Raw genomic sequence first — 27,055 nt, forward strand, 5'->3', positions numbered from 1 at the left:
TTACAAAATGAAGGCAAAAAATCATATCATCTCAATAAATGCAGAAAATGCATTTGACAAAATTCACTGAATTATTCTGTTGCCTGAGTAGACTTCTCTAGGAAAACATTGCTAAGATTTAAGTCAGAAATGTTTTGGAAGAATTAATATCATTAACATGGCCATACTACCAAAAGCAACCTACAGATTTAATGCAATCCCTACCGAATTACCCAGGACATTTTTCACAGAACTAGAACAAATAACCCTAAAATTTATGTGAAATCACAAAAGGCCCAGAATTGTCAAAGCAACACTGGAGAAAAAGAATGAAGCTGAAAAAATAACCCTCCCAGACTTCTGTTACAAGACTACAGAGCAACAGTAATCAAAACAGCATGGTACTGGCACAAAAACAGAGATATGGATGGATCAACGGAATAGTACAGAGAGCCCAGAAATAAACACACAGATTTATGGTCAATTAATCTTTGACAAAGGAGGCAAGAATACACAGTGGAGAAAATACAGTCTCTTCAGCAAGTGGTGTTGGGAAAACTGGACAGCCGCATGTAAATCAGTGAAGTTAGAACACTCTCTCATACGACACAAAAAAATAAACTCAAAATAAAGACTTAAACATAAGACAAGACACCATAAATCTCTCAAGCACATTTATCTCAGCTGGGTAGGAGGATCTAATAAACTGTGTTTTCAAAGCTACAACTACTAGTACACATATTCCCACTCCCATTCCTGACTCCTCAAAAATAAGTGGATTATCTAATTTAAAGATTTTCTGGGGAAACACAGAGACCAATGGTCATACTTGCAAAGACAATTTCCACTTTCACCACTAACCATACTAGCCCTGCCATCAAGAAGCTCACAGTGTAGGAGGAGATACAGGAGGGTGACTGCAGGTGACTTTCTGTTAATTGTGCTATAGCACAGGCATGTGGTAGGCACAAGGGGCACACAGGAGAAAGCAACCTGGCGAGCCTTGAGATGGGAAGAAGGTGGCAAAAAAAGCCACACAGAGAAGGGGCAGGAGAGGTGCGGGTTTTGTCATGTGGGCCAGGGGGGTATGAAAAGCCACTCGAGTGAGAAAGAACAGTGCTCACAAAGAGGGGGAAGCAGTGTGGACCCTTGGTGACCACAGTAAGTCATCATCATTTTGAGAACAAGACCAGCCAAAGGTCACCTCTATTCTGACCTTTGCCTTTATTTCACAGATTATCAATATGTTGAAAAGAAAAAAAGAAAATATTAGTAAAATTAGGAAAAACTTCTTTATTCTGGCTGGGGTATGTGTGGGCGCAGCATGTTATGATTCCATGATTTGAACTTCTAGAAGTCGGAGAACATGATTGTTTCCAATACCTTTTAAGCAAGAATAAATCTATATTATATTATGAAATATAATATTTGTGTTCATTGATATTATTAGCCTGATGGGTCACAATGTGTTTGCATATCTGGAAGAATTTGTGTGCTAAGCAGTGTTCTTACAGAGAGAAGCATTGGGAAAGCAGTGGAGTGACACCTGTCACACCCTCTCTGTCTAGGAGCTCAAAGGCCAGGAACTCAGGGGCTGTGCTAACATCCCACCCCATCCCACCATCTGGAAGAGTACGGCCAGAAAGCAGAAATGTTCTAAACAGTGAAACTTTCTGTTTGCTTTTCCAATCTTTACTTTTGTGATAAGAGTACCCATGGGCCAACTAGGAGGCTGCATTAGGCATGAAGCATTCCATTCATTCAGTAATGTTTAATATTTAACCATCAGTTTACTGCTTTAACTGAAATATTCCTAACAGGCTTCAAAGTGAGACCGAAACTGGCTCATGTCTCTGCAAGTAGCTGCTTGTGCTGCTGGATCAAAATCGCTCATATGGAGATCAGTGACATCTAGCTTCTCTGAAATGAATCAACCTCACTCTAGACAGAAGTACAGTGTCCTCTGACCTTGGTGAATCATATCCTTCAGATACAAGTCCACAGTCCATCTCTTCCCTAGGACTTCCCCTAGTTTACCCTACTCAGGTTATTTCGGTAAACAGTGTTGAACTCAATCCTTTAACACCTATAATACTCTACAAAGTTACTTCCAGTTCTCTACAGAATTTTCACTTGAGTTTTCCATTACTGTCATATCCAATCATGTGTGAAGCTGAAGCCTCTGAGCTATAAAATTATAATTATACTTTTGTGTCACAGAGAAATATATGTGGAAATAGCCGGGTTCGTAATGGGCCATTTCATTTATTACCATTTATCTTTAGCCACTTTGTGGGAAAGCACAGCAGGTATCACCTGTCATGTCACAAATGAACATAGTTAAAAAAAATGACTGGAAATGTGTTTGGCCTTAAACTCCGTCAAGTGCAATTCAATACTCTTTTTATCAAGTTCCCTCAAATCTAAGAATCAACATTTCTCCTTGGTCCCGTGAGACCCTTAACCAGCAACGTTCCCTGGATCGCAGTCACAATCCCTCCCTCTGCTGCCACCCTGTCACTGGTCATAACAGTGTCTGTGGTCTAGGTCAGGTCAATGACAGCTGTCCATCAAAGGCTTCCTTAGCCTCACACCTGGACACTGCAAGGTGAGAGCCCACCATCCCAGCCTCTCCTCAGAGGGACAGCCCCACTCAGCACTTCTTCCTAGTCCTTATGCACATCTTCCTGCAGAGTCCTGGCCTTGTGAGACAGAACGCGGTCTTGCTAATAGTCTTACTGAGCACTGCTGGTTACTGCCAGTGAATCTTTATGCTTAGGCTTCTTGGTAAAGAATATGAAGAAGACAAAGAGTAACAATCCTAAAGGGCTATTGTGAGTTTACCTAAGACTCAGGAATCGAGCACTGTACCTGGCATATAGTTAACACTCATGTAAACGTTAGCAATTATCACTCTTGTACCATTTAGAAGTTTAATGATGAATTAATTGGTTGGGACATTGCTGGAATTTTGGACTCTTGTGAACTGATAGATTTGGACCTTGCAACAAAGGGATGATGTGACCTCTATCAATATATTCATCCTTAATGTTAACATCAAACTAAATTTTACTAAAGATTCTATTTATATTGGTTTACATACCTACAGATACAGTATGCCCCACATCCACATGTGTACTACAGAAGTATGAATTCTGGTTAGCTGACTCACTTAAGAAATGGAACAAACACCTGAGAATGATTGGCTCTCTTAACTGCTCTCTCCTTATTCTGTATTTGTTTTTATTGTGGTAAAATAAATATATATACACAAATAACACAAATTTTTACCATTTAACCATTTTTTAAGCAGACACTTCAGTGGCATTAAGTCATTAGGCATAATGTTAACAATCACCACTATTTCAAGAACTTTATCACTATTCCAAACAGAAACTATGTGCTTATTACCAAACAGTAATTCTCTACTCCCCTCACTCCTCAGTTATCTCTACTCCACTTTCTGTCTCTATGAATTTGCCTATTTTAGGTAACACATGTAAGTGGAATCAAATAATATTTGCTTTTTTGTGTGTCTAGCTTTTTTCATTAAGCACAATGTTTTCAAGGTTCATCCACGTTGTAGCATATATCAGAATTTCATTCCTTTCTGAGGATGCATAATATTTCTTTGTGTGTGTGTGTATTTATACTCATTTTGTTTACCTATTCCTCTAATGACAGATACTTGGGTTGTTTCCCCCCTTTGCCTATCGTGAATAATGCTGCTATGAACACTGATATACAAGTATCTGCTTGTGTCCCTATTTTCAGTACTTTTGGATACACACTTAAGAGTGGAATTGCTGGATTACATGGTAATACTGAGTTTAACCTTTTCAGAAAGAGCCAAACTATTTTCCACAGCAGCTATACCTTTTAAAATTTCTACCAGCACTGCACAAGAGTTCCAATTCCTTTACATCCTCTTTAACACTTGTTATTTCCCATGGTTTCTGATCAGAGCCATCCTGGTAGGTATGAAGGGGTATCTCATTGTGGTTTTTGATCTGCATTACCCTAATTACTAATGATGCTGAGCATCTTTTCATGTATTAATTGGTTGTTTATGTATCTTCTTTGGGATCTACATGTGCTTCTATGAATGGAAATACATTCTCTATCACTATGTTAAATTACCACACACTACAGAGATGTATGGTAGCTCATTTATTAAGTCTATCCCATGTTAAAGGCTCTTCAGGTTAGTTTTAGATTTTAAGGTTTTTAGGCAAAACATTTATGGCAATATCTTTTGTACATATTTGAGTATATTTATAGTATAAAGTCCTAGTAGCATAAGTTCTACATCAAAGTGTGTTCACATTAACGTTTGTGACATACTGCCAAAGAGGGAACCAACTTCACTCCCCCCAACATTTGGGAATGATGAATATTTTTAAATTTTTGCAAAAGTATCTTGCTTTATATCTTTAGTACTTGTAAGAATAAATTTTCATGTGCATTTATTACATGTATTTACATATCTGTTTCCTCCTCTTGAGATGATTGTTTTGAGAAGTTAGGGCATAAGGACTCCAGAGAAATTGATCACATTAAAAATATTTCAAATATTTTTCACTTTCATGGATTTGCTAAAATTGTTAAAGATAGCACTAATATCTGGTGCCATCTGGCTTTGTTAACAAAAGCCTTCCAAACTGTCTTCCTAGAAGGCAAATTTATTTTCCATTGGATGGCACAGTATATAAAAACAGTATGATTTCACTTATTAAAATGGGCAAATACAGGATTTACTTTCACTCTTATTTTATAACCTATATTCCATATATAGAGCAAAAGTCCTCAAAGAATGAAAACAAAACACTTAAGCAGAAAAAGAAAATATTCAAATCAAGTTTAGAAATAACAAGCTCTGTATATAGCACCGTACAATGAATTCCATGTTATTCCTTAAAAGAATGAAAGAAGCAACCACCAAGGGAGTTGCCTTTAAGACCCAGACCTAAAAACACCCCAAAGTCAAATGATAATAACTCATGCACCGGTAAGATCTAAGGAGTCAGGGGAATTTGTAAATTTTTTTTTGTAAATATAAATCTTTGCAGTACTACTTACAATACCCAAGACATGGAAGCAACCTAAATGTCCATCAACAGATGACTGGATAAAGAAGATGTGGTATGTATATACAATGGAATACTACTCAGCCATAAAAAAGAATGAAATATTGCCATCTGCAGCAGCATGGATGGACCTAGAGATTATCATACTAAATGAAATAAGTCAGAGAAAAATAAATATCGTATGACACCACTTATATGTGGAATCTAAAAAATGACATAAATGAACTTATTTGCAAAACAGACTCACCAACATGGAAAGCAAACTTACGGTTATGAAAGGGGAAGAGCAGAAGGGATAAATAGGACTTTGGGATTAGCAGATACAAACTACTATATATAAAACAGATAAACAACAAGGACCTACTGTATAGCACAGGGAACTATATTCAATATCTTATAGTAACCTGTAATGGAAAAGAATACATATATGTATATACATGACTGAAACACTATGTTGTACACCAGAAAAAACAACATTGTAAATCAACCATATCTCAATAAAAATTAATAAATAAGTCTTTGCAGATAAGCTTGATCTAATTTACTTCTCATGAGCCCAAGAAAGAGTCCCACATTCACATAGTCATTTAGTAAACCCTCAAGGCATTCTGTTACAAAGGAAAGAAGAATGAGCCAACAGGAAGCTGATATATGGTCAAGATGAATGTTTAGAAAATTTCAATATGATTAAAAAAAATAGAATGACTGGGGGTAAGGATATAGCTTAGTGGTAGAGTGCCTGCTTAGCATGCTTGAGGTCCTGAGTTCAATCCCTAGTACCTCCAATTAAAAAATAAGAAATTAAAAAATAATAAATAAACCTAATTAGCTCCACCCCCCAAAAAAAGAATTGGGTGGCCACTTAGATGACAGACCAGTGGACTCCCACTAAAAAAAAAATAGAATGATAGGAAATTTTGGAGAAAAGATAATTAATGGCACTGTATTCTTGAGTAAGATACACAGAGTGACAGGTGGTAATTACAACATTATTCATTATATCCTCAAACTGAAGATAATCAACTATCTGTCAACAAAAGAACAGATTCATCAAGTGCATAAATTAATAGAATGGAATACTATACAGCAATGAAAATGAACAAATCACCAAATGCAACAAAACTAAGGAATCTTGCAAGCATAATATTAAGTGAAAGTAGTCAGGCAAAAGAGAATGCATATTGTATGATTACTGTATAGTTCTATTTATATCAAGTTCTCAAACATCTGAAGGCGTCTACTGCATCAGAGGTCAGGATAATGGCCACCTGGGGCAGGAGGGAGAGGGAGGTAATGGGAGAAAGATAGGGTGGTCCTAGGTACAGACTACATTCTATTTCTTGGACTGGACAGAAATTATGTATTTGCTTTGTGATTATTTGATGAAATGTATACTCATAATCTGTATATGATCCTATATGTGTTTCACATTGATTAACACAAATGTATTAGAAATTTAAATAAAATAAAATAATGCAAGTTACCCTCTGATATCCTCAGCCTGTTAGTGGAAGAATTTAATTAAAGCTGACGATCACTCACTATGGACACAACAAAGAGATCTTAAAGACCTGTAAGTTGACTTCAAGCCTAAGAATTTAACAGATGAGTGAAACTTAAAAACTGCTAATAAAATGCATAGTTAGCCCTTAAAACAAGGCTGCTCAAACTTTCCCTCAGAAGTAGTAAGAGATACTTCTTTTTGTGGTTAAAAACTAACATCCCACAGAGAAGGAAACACAGTATCCTTAAAAGTAATTTCTGATCCACTAATGGCCACTTACATTTCTGAAGATCAAACCCTATTATGTCTTAATTTATGGTTTTATCCCCTAAAGTAATTATCAAAGAAATGTTAAATTAATGTGTAGTATTATCCTGTTGTCAACATAATGCCTCTTACTAAAATTATATTTCTAAGAAAGATAAAAACAAAAACAGCCAGATTTTGTAACACACCACTTAGGCAGAAATTTTGATGTGGTTGTTTCTTCCTCACCACCTCCCCCAGTCCTCCATAATTATCAAAAATTTCCTGCCAGAAGTGCAAACGAGCCGTCAGAAACAATTCAGAGCTTCTGTTACATAAAATCTATGTTGAATACTGGCTCCCTTCCCCTGGCATTACTGTATAATCAAGTGACAAAAATGTTCCTGATAAAAATGTCTTTTGAGACAAACTCATAGTTGGTGACTGCTGGGATCGGTTCCTTTCACTCACCAAGGAGGGTAGATGTGGACGATGTCTTGTGGACGTCCCCTGAGGCAGCGTGCAGTCTCCTTGGTGAAAAGAACCTTCAGGCTAGTCCTGGTGGCCCCACCTTGAGAAGGGCTGTCGGCCTGCAGCCCTGATAACTGCTCACACATGGCGACTTGGATAGTGCATTCCTCATGCAGCTCTAGAATTTTCACAGCTAATACACCAGACTTTCTACCTAGAAGGTGAAGATGAGAACAAAAGCAAAAATAGAGTCTAAAAGACATATAGGCTAAGTGTGAATAAGTTATCATGAAAAAGAATCATCTTCAGACAGCTTTCTTCACCTGGAGGAAATGGTCTCTATACTTCACAAAGTAAAACACAGACTCTAACATGCTCATGGTAACACCTTTCTTAAAATCAAAATAATCTGAGCATTTTATTTAATATATGCATTTTAAGCAACATAAGAAATCGTCTTCTATCACAAAGAAATAGTCTTACATATACAGAAAACTCAGATCCATCATTTCACAAAGCATGTTTTCACTCCAAAACTTGAACCCTTTCAAAATTCACAACAAAGTGAGTATGTCCAGATCCTCCTCCTTTCTCTCATGCCCCCTCCACCTCATTACCTGCTCTGACTGTCTACTTGGAAATGGCACAGTAGGACTGCCCAGCTCCAAGTGTTCTAACAATCACAGAGGTTGAAAGTTGAGGACTTCTGGGGAAAGCTGAGTTAGGGCTCTAGTTTAAATGGGTGGAATTTGATCTGGATTTGATGACTGACCCTCTTATTAATTACAGTGGCAAGTTACACAGCATTTCAACACCTTGGTTTTCCCATGTGTAAAATGGGGATCACACCACTTGCCTCAATTATCATTTTTAAAAATTAAATGAGATAAATGTATAGCCTATAACCCAGAAATGCCAGATATGCACCCAGGAAGTCTGTCACATGTCTAGGAGATCTAGACAAGGTTGCACATCTCAGTGTTGTTTGTAAGAGTAGGAAACTAGACCTGGCACTGATCAGCAGGCGATGGGTAAACTGTGGTGGGTTCTCAGAACAAGACACTCTATAGAAGCTACTGCAAGTGGACCCCATCTGCATGTATCTGCTTGGAGAGATCCCAAAAACAAGAGGGGTAAATAAGGAATGTATAGTCTAACACCCATAATGTCATCTTTCTGAAACACAGAGACCAACACAATACTGTTACAGATACATATGTCACACAGCACATAAATGTGGACTAGAAGGACACACAGAAAACTCATGACAAGTGCTGAATCATGAGAGAAAGAGGAGTTTGCCTCAGGAAGGGATCCAGGGGGTTCAAACTTATCTGTCATGTTGTTTGTTATAAAAATATGAGAAGCAAAGAGACAGAAGATTAACATGTGTCAGGTAGTGTGCTAGGTGGTCCCGTGGATCTGTCTCCTGCTTCAATAGTGTTTGGATGGAACAGACCCAGGGACTCCTCTTGCTCCAGACTCCAACCACCCTTCCACCTTCCTTCCAGTTGTAACCTCTTGAACCAGCCAGTCTGCTACTCTCTGCCTCTGGGACCAACTAACACCATTTTCTGAGCTTAAGCTCCTTATTACCAATCAACCATGAGCCCCCAGATTCATCAGAATTATTCCACCAGGTGGAGGCTACGGCGAACCACCCTGTCCACAGGCATCCGCGGGCCTCCTACACCTACGTCTCTGTGGGCTTCTATTTCGACCACAACGATGTGGCTCTGGAGGGTGTGGGCCACTGTTTCCATGACTTGAAGGAGGAGAAGGGTGAAGGCACCAAGCATCTCTTGAAAATGCAAAACAAGCGTGCAGTGGCGCCCTCTTGTAGGATGTGCAGGAGCCGTCCCAAGGTGAGTGGGGGTAAAACCCAGGATGCCATGGAAGCCACCAGTCTCGTGGAGAAGAACTTCAACCAGGCCCTTTTGGATCTGCATGTCCTGGGTTCTGCCTGTATAGACCCCACCTCTGTGACTTCCTGGAGAGCCACTTCCTGGATAAGGAGGTGAGACTCATCAGGAAGATGGGCAACCACCTGACTAACCTCCACAGGCTGGGTGGTCTCCAGCTGGGTTGGGTGAGTATCTCTCTGAAAGGCTCACCCTCAGCACCACTAGGAGCCTCTGGAAGCCAGTGGCCTTTAAGAAGCCGCTCTGGTGTCGGGGCTCTTGCCTGAAGCCTCTCTCTGCAGCCACCAGGCAGCTTTTTAACCACCCTGGAACAACTCTCCCAAGCCTTGGACCAAATGGGAAAAATAAAGCTTTATGCAGTTAAAAAAAAGTGTTATTAATTCTAGATGGTGAATATGCTTAGATTTTTCTATTACTCTCTGTTTTTTAATTGAAAAAATAAATGACTTGAATGAGACAAGAGCCCTGCTAATAACAGACACCAATATGAGTTCCATTACCACTTTAGCTCAGTGAGTATAAAAACTAATATTTAAATTGTGCAAAGGTTTTGGTTATACAGTTTAATATCACTTCCATTTCTTTCTCCCTTTCACTTTTCCCCAGTCATTTTCCACTCAATCCTGTTTTCCACGCCTTCCTCTATCTGAGTGCCAGCAGGAAGTATTAGCATGTGAAGCAAGGACAGGCACCTCCCCTGAGCACTATGTGGAACTACAGCTTCTGAGGTATGTGTCTATCCTGAGATGATTTCTTCAGGTAAGAAGGAAACAGAAGAGGTGAAGACGTAAACAAGCATGACGCTAAGCTCCACCAGTCACTATGGGGTGGGGGTGGGGGGTGAAAACACACTGTAAAGAAAGGCCCTGACTACGAAGGGAGGACTGGGCCTGCTCTGCCACCACAGGTGTGTCCTTAGTGAAAAGTAGCTCACCCTCAGCTGGGGAACAGGAGGAGAAGTCGAGACAGGTGGGGTCACTGTGGTGCTCACACTGCTCCTCTGGGGCAGGAGGCGCATAGAGAGTTAGCTTTATCAGCAGCAAAGGGGAAGACCTAGGTTGAGGGGCTGCACTAGCCACAGGAGCATTTCAGGACCTATTTTAGGAATTTTTTAAACTTGCACCTGTACTCTGTGCTCACCCCCAACACCGTACTCAGCCACCGGCAGCAGCCACTGTCCAGAGCTCCACGGCCCTGCTAGGGCTTATGTGGCCAGGGCCACCCTGTCAGCACAGCTCTCCCTTCAGGCAGCACAGCTCTCCCTTCAGGGACCAATCCCTGCCGTGTGCGGCTCTGATTAAAAAGTGACATAGGTTTTCAGTGGTCTGCCCCCAACCGTACAGTCCCCATAGACCCTGACAGATTTTACAAAAGGCAAGACACTGCAATAAAGACATAAACAGTATGCCAGCAGAAATACCTGTATGTCTCAGATGAGTCATACTGCTACTGACCGCAGTTTCTTTGAAGATTTTTATGAGAACTCCTGACAATGTTCTAACAACTATGAGCCCTGATTTGACTATCAGCACAGCATGCCCGGCGACTAAACGGGCTTGGAAGCGCCACTGTGGTTGCATACAGGGCTGCCAACAGCACCACGCTCTCCAGGAAGAACTCTGAAGTCCCTCCCAGAGGACCTGCCACAAGCCTGAGAAGACAGAGGGCTGACCTCCCTGGAGAAAGAAAGCAGCATCATTTCTTCTTCATCTGAGGGAGAAAAAGCCTGGGAGTTTTGAGAGTTATGTATTGGACGCAAGCTTTCAATCTGAGCACAAAAGATCCTGTTTTTTTTTTTTTCCAAAAAAAGAAGACTATTTTGCAATTAGACGGAGGGTACATAAGAGGCCGTTCTATGACAGTGGGGTAACATTTTCCACAAATGCTGTGAAACTCAGCCAAAGTGTCACCTTGTCCAGGAAGTGTTTCCTGAGTCCCAGCCAGAGGCAACCATCCCTTCCCTCTGAAACCCTCAATTATCTCATCCACACGTATCTTTCTTATAAGAGTATCCTCCTTTTAAAATGGAGGTAGTATTACTAGCAATCTTCAAGAACACTGCACACAATATGAGAGAGCACAGAAAGCCCCCAGTGCAGGGCCCGGTCCGTCACTGACGCAGGAACAGCAGCCACTGTCATCACAGTCACTGTCACTATATTAACTTCTCAAGGCATTTTCAAATCTATTATCATACTTGATCCACAATATCCCTATGAAATAGGTCGGGAAGATATTAATCTTCTTTTTTGACAAATAAGAAAACTGAACAAGTTAGTTGCTCACATGACTTTCTTAAGGTCAAAGAGGATTACTAGCAGGTCTTATGCTCAAAACTGAGTATCCTCACAAGTCCCTGACTTGCAATGTCTCTAGAGTAAATGACAGTTAAAGACAGGAAACTGAGGATGCTTTTTTCTCTACATTATTATGCTAAAATACAGGACTTGTCTAAATGTTAAAAAAAAAAAAAAAAGCACATCAGGTTGAGAAATGGACTCCAGTGGCACTTTGCGCTGGTTGGATACAGCCAGGATTTCAACACTGAAAAGGAAAAGTTGAATTTGATAAAGACCAAACGCTGAGGAGGAAGTGCCCCAAAGACCAAAAGGAGAGCACAGACATACCACACAGCACCACAGTGGTTAAGACACAGGAACAGAAGACTCACAGAGAAAATACACCATGGGGTCTAGTCATTTCTACCCACACATATGTCGAGCAGATGAAACACTCTGTAGTTAAAATGGAAAATACTTCACTTGCAGACTAACGTTTGCCCAAAGAATGCATGAATGAGTGATTTATTTTATCAGCTAATTGCTCTAAAAAAATTAAAAAGTCTTTGATTTTAAAAGAACAAGAAGCCACAAAAGAATCTAGCAAATGATATAAGAACAGGATGTATTTGTGACTCCTGGATTAAATGACTTCATTTATTTATTTTGAAATATACAGGTAGCCAGTGTCTATTTATATGCACATCAATTTCAGCCCTTCTCAGCGGGTTATGTTGCTGAATTAATATACATACATTATGAGTACAATTTTCACCAATACTTATACAAGAAATACAACACAAGGAATTAGCAAACACTACACAAGAAAGTACCAAGTGAAACAAGCTAGAATGTGGAGAGAAATACTGAAATCGTCCTCCGACAGTGACAGAAACACCTGCAATTTTTTTAGAAATACTTTTTACAATATAGCTGTTGCACTTTTAAGTTGTCTCATTGAATTATCCAAACATTGACCACAGAATAATTTGGGATTTTCCGTGTATTATTACCCTCTATCTTCACGGATTTTCCAATAGGCTAATCCATACAGTGTCCTGCTTTACAATATATGTCCTACTATCCTCTGAAACTGGTACTTTTTCTCTTCTTCAGGCCAAATCATCAACAGGTGCCCACCATTACTTTTTTCCTTAGGCCTCATGCATCACGTGCACGTGTGCACTCACGCGCGCGCACACACACACACACACACAGGCTGGGGTAGTGGGGCAAGACAGCATAGCAAAGGTCAGGGATGGAGATCACCTGCTTCCTGTGCAGAGAGGACCTCTGTCCTAAGCAGATACTCTGACCTGGTTGCCACCAGCTGTAATTATAATTCTTCTGCAGCACTCACTCCAAATTCCCAAGATACAATCATTTCACATTTACTGTTTTTAAAAAGGTACCTTAAAAAGTTTTTTCCTCCCAAAATAATGAATGTATCTGGTACCAAAATGGTCTTATTTAGGGTGCTTCTGTTATTGAAATTTTAAATAGTATCTTTAACCAACTCTATATTCTATTCTATTAACTTTCGATAGGCGGCCTGGAGCTCCTGGCTTACGCATCTCTCTACAGCCTCCTCCCCAGTACACCACACAAGTTAAATCCCACATAATTCCATTTCCATTGTTAAGGTGAACGTTTATCCACAATGTGTCCTATAACCTATGCCAAATCCCTGTGCTCTGACCACAGTCTGAGTCTAAGAGTTAAAAATAATCAACAAATCTGTATTATTAGCACAGCTGTATAAACAGAGTCCAATGCCTGGCTCAAGTTGCAGGAATATGTTTCAATGAGAATACTCCTAGTCGAAAGGTCAAGTGATTTGACTAATTTGTACTAATTCTCATGTCTGATTAGGCCCTTCAAATGCCGTAAGAAAGAGGACTGTGTTCTGGTAACCTGAACATCTGCACTAGAAGTCTTAGCTTTCCCCAAGAGTTCATTCCACCTCTTCAAGGAAGAGATGACTTTTGTTCTGGCCACGACTGAAAGCAGTCTGCCTGAGCCTGGGTGTCAGGGTAGGAGATCAGAGCAGAGCAGTCAGGCCGGGAGAAATCAGGCCTAGCCTCACTGTGTGGTCATGAGCTATTTCCTCGGAGTGTGATGGGAAGCCAGTGAGGAAGGCATATGGTTTGCTTTGTTGAGAGCAGACTGAAGGCACAAGGGGAGACGAAGGGAGACCAGTCAGAAGACCACTGCAGCAGTCCAGGGTAGGTGGTGGTAGCTTCCGGAGGGGCAGGGGGTGGAAACAGAGGCCGTGAGGAAAGGCTGGAAACTAGATGTTCTCTGAGGACAGAACAAATAGCACTTGTTTATGGGCTGGAAGAGGGATATGAGGTTCCAATGTTTTTGGCCTGAGCAAGTATAACTCAGTACATGTTTACTGAGACAGGGACAATTTCTAGATGTGCGGGTTTCTCTCTCTCTCTCTCTCTGTGTGTGTGTGTGTGCTGGGGGACAGGATACAGGGGATATAACAGCAAAATCAAGATGTCAGTTTTGGGTATGCCTCTTAGTTATCACAACAGGCTGGCCCTAACTGACCTCCTCAGTCTGGTACCTGACTGCCATGATCTATCATTCACAAGGCCCAGCACCAGTGATCTTTTTACATGCACATTTAAGGACAGCTACCCTGTTCTTGAACCTTTCAACAGTTATCCACCGAAAAAAATCTAGACAACCATCCATTGTTTAGTAATACCTTTGTTACCAGTAACTTTTCACTGTTCTAGCCTCAAGTTAAACAGCTCTACTCAAGGATCTTTATTTCTATACCCACACTTCAAGTGTTTCATCACCATCTCCCTGGTGAGCTGGCTGGACACAGCTCTCCTTTTCCATCCAGCAGAGTTTACCACTCTCCTTTATGTCATCACTGCATCTCCTTTTATCAAGATTTTAACACACAAAATGAATAATTTTCTCTTTTAAACCATGAACTCTGTTCTGTACCTGGATGAGTACCAACAAAATAGATATGAGCTGGATGAACTCTAATAAAACAAATTAATGTGAAGAACTTTGGGGACTATTTTTATATTCTTGATTCACTGCCAAACAAGATGCTTTTGACCTACCTCTGTCACTGCAACTGGATATGATATGCACCCAAAGGATGCACATTAAACTGTGATTCAAGTGATGCTCCAAAAAGAAAAATAAATGAACAATACAGTCCGAAATCAAATCCAAATGATGTTTTATCTATTCACTATTTGTACTGTACCACTTTTTTTTAAAGAACATGCACTGAAAGTTGAGTTGTATTTATCTGTACATAATTATACTATCTTTTCTTTTGTGAGGTTACAACTATGCTTAATTTTACCAATGATCCCAAACACCCAGCAATGTTATGCTCCTGTTGACTATTCAATTAGTGAGTCTCTAATTAACTACATTACTGTATTATTATTAATGCTTGGTAAATCAAAATTTTAGTTTCTGAGTAAATGTTGCAAGCTACCATCAGATTCATTTCACAGATAATTTCATGGTAAAATTCATAAAGCTCTAAGCAGGAAAGCTATATTATAATACCCAAGAACTAAACTCTGAAGAAATTTACATCTTACCCTGTAAACAGCACAATTATTCTTTGTTTAAAATTTATGTTCCCCCATAAAATTTTAAGTCATCTGGCAATGATGAACAGACACATTTCTTAACCACAACTGCTTACTGAACTGTAAACAATTGTGCTTTCACTTCTTGATTTTACATTTTTTTGCCTTTTCACCCAGTTTAAAATATTCTCCACCAAAAGCCACAATAATTCTAAGCATGAAGCAGAAATCTGAAACCCAGATCTTTGGAAAAAAAAAAAAGACTAGACAATACTGACCAGGCGACTGGAACACACTTCATAGCCCCTAGCAATACGGACAATCAGAACTAACCAGTGCACGCCAGCCGCCTGGGTCACCGTGTCCCAGGGCTACCACCAGGCATGCCACCATGATTCATTCTACAGGGTAGCCTGTATCATTCTGTCGAGGGTGAATGGGCAAAAGAAGGTCCCTGTTTTAAAGAAATTCAAGTAAGGGGAAAGCATACAAAGGCTCCTGAAGGCTACAGATCCCTAAGCAAAGCTTATTTTATACAAACCAGAGAAGGGGGAGTACTCTGGACTGAATGCTTGTGTCCCTCCTAAATTCATTATGTTGAAGCCCTAACCCTCAGTGTGGCTGCAGTTGGGAATGGAGTCTATAAGAAAGTACTAAGGTTGAATGAGGTCATCAGGGTGGGGCCTGATCTGACAGGACTAGTGAGTGTCCTTACAAGAAGCGACACCAGACATCCCTCTCTCTCTCTGCTGAGCACAGGGTAAAGGCAATGCGAGCACACATCCAGACGGCTGCTGCCTACAAGCCAGGAAGAGAGCTCTTGTGTGAAGCCAACCATGATGGCACCCCAATCTCAGACTTCTAGCCTCCAGAACTGTGAGAAAGTGAATGTCTGTTGTTTAAGCCCCCCAGTCTGGGGTATTTTGTAATGGCAGCCTGAGCTAAGACAGATTTTGGTACCATGGAGTGGGGTGCTGCTGTAACAAATACCTGAAAATGTGGAAGGAGCTTTGTACCTGAGTGATGGGCAGAGGCTGAAGGAGTTTTAGGGTGTCTGCTAGAAACATGGATGTTAAAGGTGATTCTTGTTGGGTATTAAATGGAAATGAGGAACAAGTTATTGGATACTGAAAGAAAAATGACTGCAATGGACTAAATGTTTGTGTCCCCCCAAAATTTATACGTTGAGACCCTAATCCCCAACGTGATGATGTCTGGAGGTGAGGCCTCTTGGGAGGTGATTAGGTCAAGAATGTGAAACCCTCATGAATGGAGTCAGTGCCCTTATAAGTAGGGACACAAGAAAGAGGACCTCTCTTAGTCACGTGAGGACGCAGCAGAAGGTGGCCATCTACAAATGAGGAAGGGGTTCTCACCAGGAACCAAATCAACTGGCACCTTGGACTTGGACTTGGACATTCCAGCCTCCAGAACTATGAGAAATAAAATGTCTGTTGTTTAAGTCCCCCAGTCGATGGTATTTTGTTATAACAGCCCAATCTAACACAGCAATTTTTATTACAAAATGGCAAACAGCTTGGCTGAATGTTTCTAGTGTTTTGTAGAAGACGAACCTTGTGAACCATGAGATTGGACATTAGGCAGAGGAGATTTCTAAACAAATGTTAAAGGCTTAGCCTCAGTCCTCCTGACTTCTTACAATAAAATGCAAGAGGAAAGAGATGAACTGAAGAAGAAAATTTTAAGCAAAAACAAAGGAGAACTTGAAGAATTGGAAAATTCTCAGCCTGTCCATATTGCAAAAAAATGAAAAAGCATGTCAGGAAGAGGATGCCAAGGGTGTGGCTAGACTATCACTCAGGAAAGTAACCATGGGATTATAGGAGCAGAAACACTGCCAGTCTTAACAGAAGGAGATGGACTAGAGCGCAAGAGCAATCGTGCAAACCGGCATGACCCTTCACAATGGGAGAGAAGGGCCCCAAAGGCGATTCAGAGATCATCAGAGCTTCCACTCTCATCACAGGCCCGGGGCAAGGCTGACTTCTTCTCCCTGGTTTTAGAGAGGGGCCTCCATGCCCTCTCCCTTCCTCAGGGGTGGCACTTCTGCAGAGATCCTTGGGTGAGAGGCCCAACAGAGCTGTAGGGGTGACACTGTCCCCCAGTGGGCCTGGAGGGCAGAGCACTGAACCAAGGGGGGGTCTTCCTTGAGCCTTAAAATCCAACAGAATTTGCCTCAGGAGTTTCTGGACTTGCTTGGGACTTGCCACACCTTTCTTCCCTCTTATTCCTCCCTTTTGGGATGGGAATGTCTGTCTTATACCTGATCCAGCATTGTATTTGGAGGCACATAACTTTTCCAGTTTCACAGGCTCACAGCTGATGACGAATTCTGCCTCAGGATTAACTGGACATTGGGTCTCACACACATCTGATTTAGAGGATATGCAGATGAAATTCTGAACTGCAGAGCTGATGCTAGAATGAGTTAAGAGTTTTGGGGTTGTTGGAATAAAATGAATGTATTTTGAATGTGGTAAAGACATGTATTATGAAGTCCTAGGGCAGAACATTATAGACTGAATGTTTCTGTCTTCCAAAGCTGTATGTTGAAGCTCCAGTGTAGCTACAGTTAGAAATGGGGCCTCTAAGGAAGGAACTAAAGTTAAATGGGGGGTAGGAGGGGCACTGACTCAATAGGATTGGTGTCCTCCTAAGAAGAGACAGCAGAGGGTGTGATCTGTCTGTCTGTCTGTCTCTCTCCCTCTCTCTTCACAAGTATACGGCCAGATGGCAGCTGTCTACAGGCCGGGAAGAGAGCCCCCAGCAGAACTAGATCACACTGGCACTTGGATCTCAGAATTCCAGCCTCTAAAACTGTAAGCAGTAATGTCTGTTGCTTAAGCTGCTCAGTCTGTGCATTTGGTTGCAGCTGCCCAAGCTGAGGCAGAGGCTATTACAGGTTACATTTCCCAACACTAGGTGGGATGTGTAGGCGACCACCTAGTGTGCACATTGACCCCTTCCACTACATACAAGGAAAAGTCTTCTTTATTGAAAAACTTCCGCATTTATTTATTTTTTCATGTTGGGGAGGAGGTAATTACGTTTATTTATTTTTCAAGGAGGTACTGGGGATTGAACCCAGGACCTCGTGCATGCTAAGCATGTGCTCTACCACTTGAGCTATACCCTCCCCCTCGAAAAATGTCCTTATTTAAAAACCTTATTTCATTGGAGGCAATGTTTTTGGCTTGGAAAACAAGATTAAAATGGTGTCCAAAAGTCACACTGAAAACAACTTTTAAAAGGGCACAAGGGTGCTAAATATCTCTATTTTTTTTTATAAATTTAATATCAACTGAAAAATAAATAAATGTGTTGAGAAAAATTTCAGGAAACCAATTACAAAATAGCAAATTACTAATTGTGGATGGTTACTCGAGTCCTCTAGCATTTAGAGCTCAGACTCACCCTCCTCTAAGCAGTCCTGAAGGAGGCTACAATTGCACAAGCATCTGTCCAGAACAGCGTACTGACTGGGAGGCCAACACACTGCAAACCCTGCAGTGAAATGGACTGAAGACACACTTACTGATGCGCTGATGAAATCCAGTGTGTCCCTACCACCATTTTATTCTTGATACTTATTCCAATACCAGCCCTCAACCCCTGCCCATTCTGTGAGAACTATTAATAAAGGATATTCTAATGAACAACTTCTCATTCATCAGTTAAGTCACTTTAAATTGGGTCAAAACAGGCAAAATCTATAATTAGCCAAACAGTGCACGTCCCGGTAGGAGTACAGTGAATTCACAACTACTAAAGAAAAGTAAATATTTTGGTCATGGGTGCCATCTCCTTCCAAGGACACTGTAACAAACACTAGCAGGGAGGAGAGGAAAAAGAAGAGAAATCAGCTTCAGGATTAAAATGAGATGATATCATAAAAGAGCTTCTTGGGAAGGACACACAAGGAGAGACCAGAGCCTGTGATCACAAGAGAAATTCTCAGGCCCCGGGGGGGATATGCTTGAGAGTGACTCTACGTGGGGACAGTAGACAAGGCCAGGTGGAACAGCAACACAGAAGAAACAACCTAAAAAACAGTCACAAATCAAGTGACCTGCGTGGGTCTTTAGCTCCAGCGGAGTTGGGACATTTTTGCACTCTGGTGTCATGTAAAACTATTAAATTCACCACTGACAACCATTCATTTACTCACAAACACTTCCTGAGTTGCCAAGCACTGCTTAGTTAAGTACTGCACCCTTGCAGCACTCTGAGGAGTTACATTTACCTAAACTCGTGTAATTACAATACAACAGGACCCCGGGAGTATAACTACATAGAAAGAAAAGTATGCGAGGCCTAGTGATCAAGCGTATATCATGAAAGACACAGCTGATCCAGGAAGGAGGTGTGCAGTGCTGTGTCTGTGCAGGGCAGCACAGCAGGGGCCATCAGGTAGGCTGGCAGCACATCCGAGAATGCCCCCAGAGTTTAACAGTGATGAACATACACTCCAATACAACAGGCAGTCAGTGGAAAGTTTTAGAGCAGAGGAGTGATACCAGATTTGCCTCTTAGGATGATGACCCTGACAGGCAGAAAACGAGGAAAGGGCAGTGGCAGGGAGACCAGACAGAGACTGACACAGGAGTCCAGGCACAAGGGCGCAGGGTCTGAACCAGTGGCAGATGGGATCACTGAAGAGGTCTGGCTTGACAGACAGGACAGAAGTAGAATCACTAGCATCTAGGGACCATACGGATTGAAACAATGTGTAAGAAAGCCCGATCTAAGACTGCTCGGTTCATGGGCCAGGGCAGGCAGGTGCTGGGGCCCCGTTGGGTCTGCTGGGTATGCAGGATTCTGAGGCAAAGGTGGTGCTGGGGCTGGGCCAGGAAAGCCCGCAGGACAGAGTTACCAGACTGCCTGGCAGTCCCGGGGGAGGCAGCATGGAAATCCCAGATTATCCAGGAAGGGGACACGGAACAAGAAGAGGGCCAGGACAGAAGCCTGAGGAATACCTGTTGAAGCTGCACACAGAGGAGGAGTCAGCACAGAATCAAGAAGGAAAATGAACACAGGAGAAGGGAAACCACGGGGGAGACCGTGTGGACGCTGCAGAAGATGGCAGTGAGGAAGGACAACTCCTGCGCATGGGAGAAGTGGCGCCACACTGGACGGAAGGGGTGTGTGGAGGTGGTTACTCTTTTAAGTCACTAGCACGATACAAAAGTGGTTTCTGATTCTTGTCAACTGTATAAGGCATTTTACTAATCCAAAAACTTAATTATTCTGCTTGTAAGCTTAAAAGCTTCTTATTTTGTAACAAACAACTTTACCAGCAATCTGCTCAGACAGATAAGTAACACTGCAGGATCAGCCACCACCCATTCTTAGGTCACATTCTCTCAGCAGGATTCATGCACGTGGGCCACCTGGTCTGCCGACGCACCCCTCACCATTATCCCTGGGAGATGAGGAAAGTCAAGTCTGGGTAAGCACTTTCAAACAGGCTCCTTCAAGCACCAGGTCCCCAGTGGAAACTATAACCCCTTTGAAAATAAAAATGATGTGAAGAAGTATAGAAAACCGGATTGGTGAAAAGGTTAAGATGACACACACAAGGTTTCACAGCATGGACAAAGGCCAGTGCAATACTGAAATAGGTTGGAGGGTAAAAATGACAATTGGTTGAGGAAGCCAAAGAAAATGCTGCCTTGCCAGTATCAAGATTTTTCTAAAGGTTAGAAACAGGGTTTTGAACATATAGGTAATTTTCATCATTAACAAGGTCCCAATTTAACTCTATGAATGAATTTTTCTTCATTGAGCTACATGAAGAATTCAACAGAAAACATGTCTCACCCACTATATAATTCACTTGGAATGGCCTAACTCTGCAGTCTTATTTTTGGATCATTTACAACAGACACAGAAATAAAGATTCTTTTAAACCTCAGATCTCTGAGAAAACAATTTGTAGAACTATTTTCCTATTCATGTAAAAATAAATGGAGAAAGCATAGATTAAATAAATTTACAGGGGACCTGAAAGCATCATTTAATTCTGTTGCTATCACCAAATCTCATTTCATAGATTTTTTTGGAAGAAAAACTCACAAGAGATAAAAACGGATGTGACAGAAGCAGCTAAGGGGTAACAGACACGTTAGCCACAGAGCTGAGACTGGTGTTAGTACCCTTTCCTTTATTTCTCGGGCCCCGTCATTATTTCTAATATGATTATGAAATACCTCGAGATTATGAAAATCACATACAAACTCTTTACTCTTCTGCTAACATATACTTAAAATGATCACGGGAAATTACAGTAATTTGGGACATGAAATCACAGCTCTAACAATGGGCAAACTAGTATCACAGTTTGCTTCTGACTTAACTCGAGAGTATTACGCGTGTGTTCCTCTCACCCCTGATTACAGAGAACAATATTAAATACCACTGCTGTATTGAAATGTGGGTCTGGATATACAAAAGGGGAAACATAAAGCTTAGACACTATTAATTGGCTTTCTGGTTCTACTGGCCGAGGGAAGCTGGAGATAACACAGAGGCAGCTCCCTTGTCCCCGGAGGAAAGGGGAAGTTAAGAGAAGGAACTGCAGAGAAACCTCTCCAGCAACGTGGCACAGACCCACAAGGAGAAGGTCACAAGCAGTGTCCCTTCGCTTGAAGCAAAGGGTGGTAAGTAAGGGAGATTAAGGACTTTAAGAAAAAAATTTAAATGACTTTTTGGAGACTCTGAACTAAGAATTAGAACCCTCTTTGATCCATGTCATTCTCATTTTGTAAATCTAAACAAACATGCATTGTTTTAAAACCTGTCGTATTATGTCAAAAATCCTATGTCCCCACAGAAACTAAAGATTTAAAAGGCATAAAACATTACCAAAAATATCAACCAAATTAAATGAACACCCAATTACACGCCTCGCTTTCCTGGCTTTAAACACTCAATATTAGAAGACTCAGATTAAATCATATATATTTTCTAACAATTATTTTTCAACCAAATAGAGGAATCTTAGTTTACCAACCAACTTGCTTTGGAAGAAACAATCAGCCTAACAATTTCTATCCCAAGACACTTTGTAATTATGAGAAAACACTGCATCAAAGAAACTAGGAAGTTAGGTAATTAGCAATGAGACACACACACATCTACACAAAATTCTTAGCTGTTCCTGTACAGAGAATGCTGGCCTGAATGTTCCTTCTTCCTCTCCTGACCACTCAAGTGGGGCGTCTGGCATATGACCCTTTTCAGTGGACTCCCAGGCCTCAGGGGAGCCCCTTGGAAGCATTGAGAAAGAGGCAAGAGCCAGATTTCTGGCTACCTGCTCCCAACAAGGCCGAGGGGACCCCACTCCTCGGGTGCTGAGCCACTCTCTGGAGGTTGGTCAGAGGGACCCTAGGGCCATGGGCAGCCTCAGGCCATCTTCTCAAGTCTAGTCTTCTGATGCTTTCTGGGCATCAGGGGCCCTCGATGGTCACATAAGATTCACACAGGTACGAGGAGGGCTCCAGGAGAAGCACCCGGGGAGACCATCCTGGTCCTGGGGACTGAGTGTTCACAGCTAACCACATTCGAGGACAAAGAACAACTTAAACTCTGTGCTGCAAAAACTGCCTCCCTGGGAAAACCAGCCTTGTTACTGAAGTTTTCACTTCTTGACACAAAGGTACACGTTTTAGTACCTTGAGTAAAAGTCAGGGTGAAACTCTACCATGTCATATTTTCCTCTCTTCTTCTCTAATTGTGAAGACAATACTCAACTTGATTTTAACAAATTTCTCCTTTTTCAAAAAAATAACCCTGTCCGAACACCCTTTCCAATGACAGCCTTTGCTAACAATTTTCTGCAATTTATTTTATTGTATTAACTAACACTTATAAAGTGTTATATAAAGTGAAGAAAATCTAAGAGCATTTGACTTGCCCAGGGGCATGATCCTGAGAATTTAATTTAACTATAACCATCAGAATAAGGAACATATCTTTCAATTTTTCTTGATACTGTATAAATACAACATTCTTCAGGAGTAACTCATCGTGGTCTTTCTCCTTTAGAGTCCTACAGAGTAACCCTTTATTTCCTTTGGCTTTGTTTTTCTTCTGATTTTCCAAAATGTGCATCAGTAGGTAAAATTTTACAGACATTATTAAAACACCTTCAAGTGTAAACTACTGTTTTGTTTCCTTCTAAGGAATAAAGCTTTAATATTAATTTTAAACAAGGAAACAGGAAAAAAACAATTATGTTATGATAGAGACAGACAGTTCTCTCATTGATGGACCTATATTTGCTGCTTAATAGAAGACTGAAAAAATGAATGAAATAAGAGCTAAAGTAAAACAAACAAATACACACAAGTTAAAATACTAAGGCAACATGTGAAAAACCAAAAAGAAATGAAGCACCAATATACTGTATTTCTCTAATGAGTAAAAAATACTGAAATTAACTGAAAATCACCTATTTCTATTCTTTGAGTAGTGATGATTATAGAGGTACTTGCTTTATAAGCACCTGTTAAATAAGCTGCATGTTTTCTATACTTTTTTCTTTGTTATATTTTGACACAAAACAGCAATTTAAGAAAAGCAAATATTCACATGGTAAAGGCACTTCAAATAAAAATCCACTGCATCCTAGATTTCCTAAAGCTTTAAATTGTATTTTTATATTTCACTGCTTGAATATAATGTATACTAAATAAAATGATTCTTATTGTGCTTCAGTATAACCCCAAAGAAACCTTTCAATTATAATGATTTTATACACATGGAAAAATGTTTAAAATATGGGCTATTGAGGTCAACAAGCACATGGAAAGTTGCTCGATATCATTAATCATTAGAGAAATGCAAATAAAAACCACAAGGGGATATCACCTCACACCTGTCAGAATGGCTATCATCAAGAAGACAGATAATGCTGGTTAGCCTGTGGAGAAAAAGGAACCCTTGGGCTCTGTTGGTAGGAATGTAAACTGGTGCAACCATCGTGGAAAGCAAGCAGTATGGAGTATTCTCAAAAATTAAAAACAGAACTACCACGTAATCCAGCAATTCCAGTTCTGAGAATGTATCTGAAAGAAGTGAAAACATTATGTTGCAGAGACATCTGCACCATCATGTTGACTGCAGCAGCATGCTTAGATACGGAAACAACCTAAGTGTCTATTAATGGATGAAATGAATAAAGAAGGTATAATAACACACACACACACACACACACACACACACACACACACACGGGAATATTGTTATCGCACTGAAGAGAAGGAAATTCTGCCATTTCCAACAACATGGATGGACCCTGAAAGCATTATGCTAAGTGAAATACGTCGGACAGAGACAGACAAGTACTGTGTGATCCTATTTATATGAGATCTCACTTTAATCTAAAAAACAAAACAACAAACCAAACTCATAGAAAAAGAAATCGGATTTGTGGTTACCAGAGGGGTTGGGGGAAGGGGTAATTGGAGGAAGGTAATCAAAAGGTACAAACTTTCAGTTCTAAGATAAATCAGTACTAGGAATGTGATGTCCAGCATGGTGACTCACTTAACACTGCTATATTATCTATGGGAAAGTTGTTAAGAGGGGATCCTAAGAGTTTCTCAGCATTAGGAAAAAAATCGATTTTTTCTTTCTCTTCTTTTTGTATCTCTACGAGATGATGGATATTAAACTTACTGTGGTAATCCATATATGTATACCAAATCATTATGCTTTACGCCTTGCACTTACACAGTGATGATGTCAATTATATTGCAATAAAACTGAAAAAAAAACAGGAAAAATATGAGCTATTCAAAATCTCAGCTAAATTATAATTTTTCTTGCAAAACTTAGTAAGTAACAAAACTTCTCCTGCCCCAAAACTCTGTAGCCACATTCCTTTGATATTCTGGCCTGGAGACTAGACAGAGGCTACAGGCAAAGTGTAACGTGAAGCTCTCCTCCAGGCCTGTCCAGTGCAGCACCCACCCTAATCCTCACAGATCCTTCTCTGTGCCAACCTGTACCTGTAATTTTCCTTGGCTTATCACCTATGTCACCTAATAAAATGAAAGTTCCACGAGTGCAGTGACATGGTGCACAGTGACTGGGACACAGGAGGCTCTCAATAAACACCTGTGCAATGAGTAAATGAAGAATGACCTTTCCCGCTCTTTGTCTGTACCCTTCTCTTGCCACCATCGAATCTCCACCACCACAGTCCAAGCACTAGTAAAGCAGCAGCGTGGGAAAAGAACATCTGTTTCACACAACGAAAGTCAACACAGAAGGATGGGCACACAAAAAACGCACAAGTGATGTTCATGACAATCTTACAGAAGAAGACACTGAGCTTTGTTTGCTTACCTTCTACAATACAATTTACAGGAGAATCAGTTTTTTTTTAATTAGTTAACTGAAGTGACTTTAAACATCCAGGAAAAAAAGTATTTGTTTAACAAGAATAGGAAGTGAAAAACTTAAGATTTAAAAGGTAGAGTCCCTGCCTCCTGCCCCTTCATTTAACAAGTAATCTCTGACTCTAGGGACCGGAAAATAAAACGTCTCAACACTCTAGGACTTGGAAGCCACCCTGTGGTTGTGCAGGCCACTGTGAGGCTCAGGTGCCTCGGCTGTCTCATGCATGCCGGTGGGAGGAGCACTCCATGGGAGCAGCCCTTGTACTACCAACATCAGTCTGAACTTCAGGGTCTCACTTATCTGCATTGTCTCTGAAAAATTTTCAAGTCTGGCATCCAGAAATCCAAGGAGAAATATTGAACAGCAGATCCCCCCTCCCCCAAATTTAGAGATTTAGTTCTCTAGAGGAGAAAACAACAAATAAAAACCCAAAATTCCACAAAACAACAACAAAAGCTTAGGGGGTGGTGTGTGTAATAAAATGTGGCACTGGAAAACAGTAAGGCAGTGAATGTAATTTTGAAAAAATCACAGTTGGAAAAATAAGGAAGTAATTATCCTCAATGCAAAAAGACTAGGAAATTAAAATTATAAAACTAAAAAAGAGAAAACCAGAATTCCTGAAATCTGAACCTGTTTACTTTAAACAGATACATTAATAGTACAAGGTTAACGTGTATGACAGATCTGACAGGTGGGCACCTCTGTGTGAATTTATTTTAAGGAGACTTAGTACTTCACCCAGGTAAGCCTGCGGAGCTGCCTACCACCGAGATGGGACACTGGGCTGGCTAGTGACGTGCTTGGCTGTGGCAGGGTGCTGGTGACTAGTGCTGGTGAAAGGCACTGACAGAAGCTGCAGTATATTGTGGTCCACACTTTGCAAAGTTTCAGCTGACCATGACTCAGCGGCAGAAAGGTATTAAAAAAAAATTAAAATCCTACCACAAAAGCTATTAAATGCTAGTACCAATGTAAATCACTAGGTTCATCCTTGGCTCTGATAACACTAATCTAAATACAGAGTGACACATTTATCACTTTTGAGACACATACATGCACACACGTGCACAGAAACGAACAGCGCAGACCTTCGCAGCATAGCACAGGGTACTCTAAGGTGACCACTTCAACATGTTCCATAGCAGTGAGCTGAGGAAAAGGAAAATGCAGAGAGAATTCTGCTCTGGATGACAGTAAATGTTACTGCACTTCACTGATTCTGCTTCTTTCTTTTTTATCCCCCACAACAATCATCTTTCTGAAGTTTAGAGGGAACTTTTAGGAAAAACAATCTTATGAAAAATAATTTACCTTAAGTCCATTATTTATTTATTTTTGGTTTCACTTTGTTGTCTTTTTTTTCCTTCCTCTTCACGCTCTTCCTGAACAATATAAGGAATACACTGGTTTTTTTCATCCAAGGCTTTCTGTACCTATTTTTATTCTTAAAAACACAGATATCAAACATGCTGTGACTAAGCGAGCCCAGGCGACGGAACTGCTGTGCTCATGACCCCAGGATCAGCATTTGACACAGCCTCCGTCTTCCGCG

At 40.8% G+C, this 27,055-nt stretch overlaps 1 protein-coding gene across 3 annotated transcripts in view; it reads right to left on the reverse strand.

Moving 5' to 3' along the window:
* The window catches only part of SPIDR (scaffold protein involved in DNA repair), a 258,183-nt gene that overhangs the window by 143,434 nt on the left and 87,694 nt on the right, over nt 1-27,055 (reverse strand). For all 3 annotated transcript variants that reach the window (XM_072951649.1, XM_072951648.1, XM_072951650.1), the window contains exon 8: nt 7,288-7,501. In XM_072951649.1, the coding sequence (XP_072807750.1) occupies nt 7,288-7,501 (214 nt within the window). The remainder of the gene's footprint in view (nt 1-7,287; nt 7,502-27,055) is intronic.

This window comes from Vicugna pacos, chromosome 29 (assembly GCF_048564905.1).
Source record: "Vicugna pacos chromosome 29, VicPac4, whole genome shotgun sequence".
NCBI lineage: Eukaryota > Metazoa > Chordata > Mammalia > Artiodactyla > Camelidae > Vicugna > Vicugna pacos.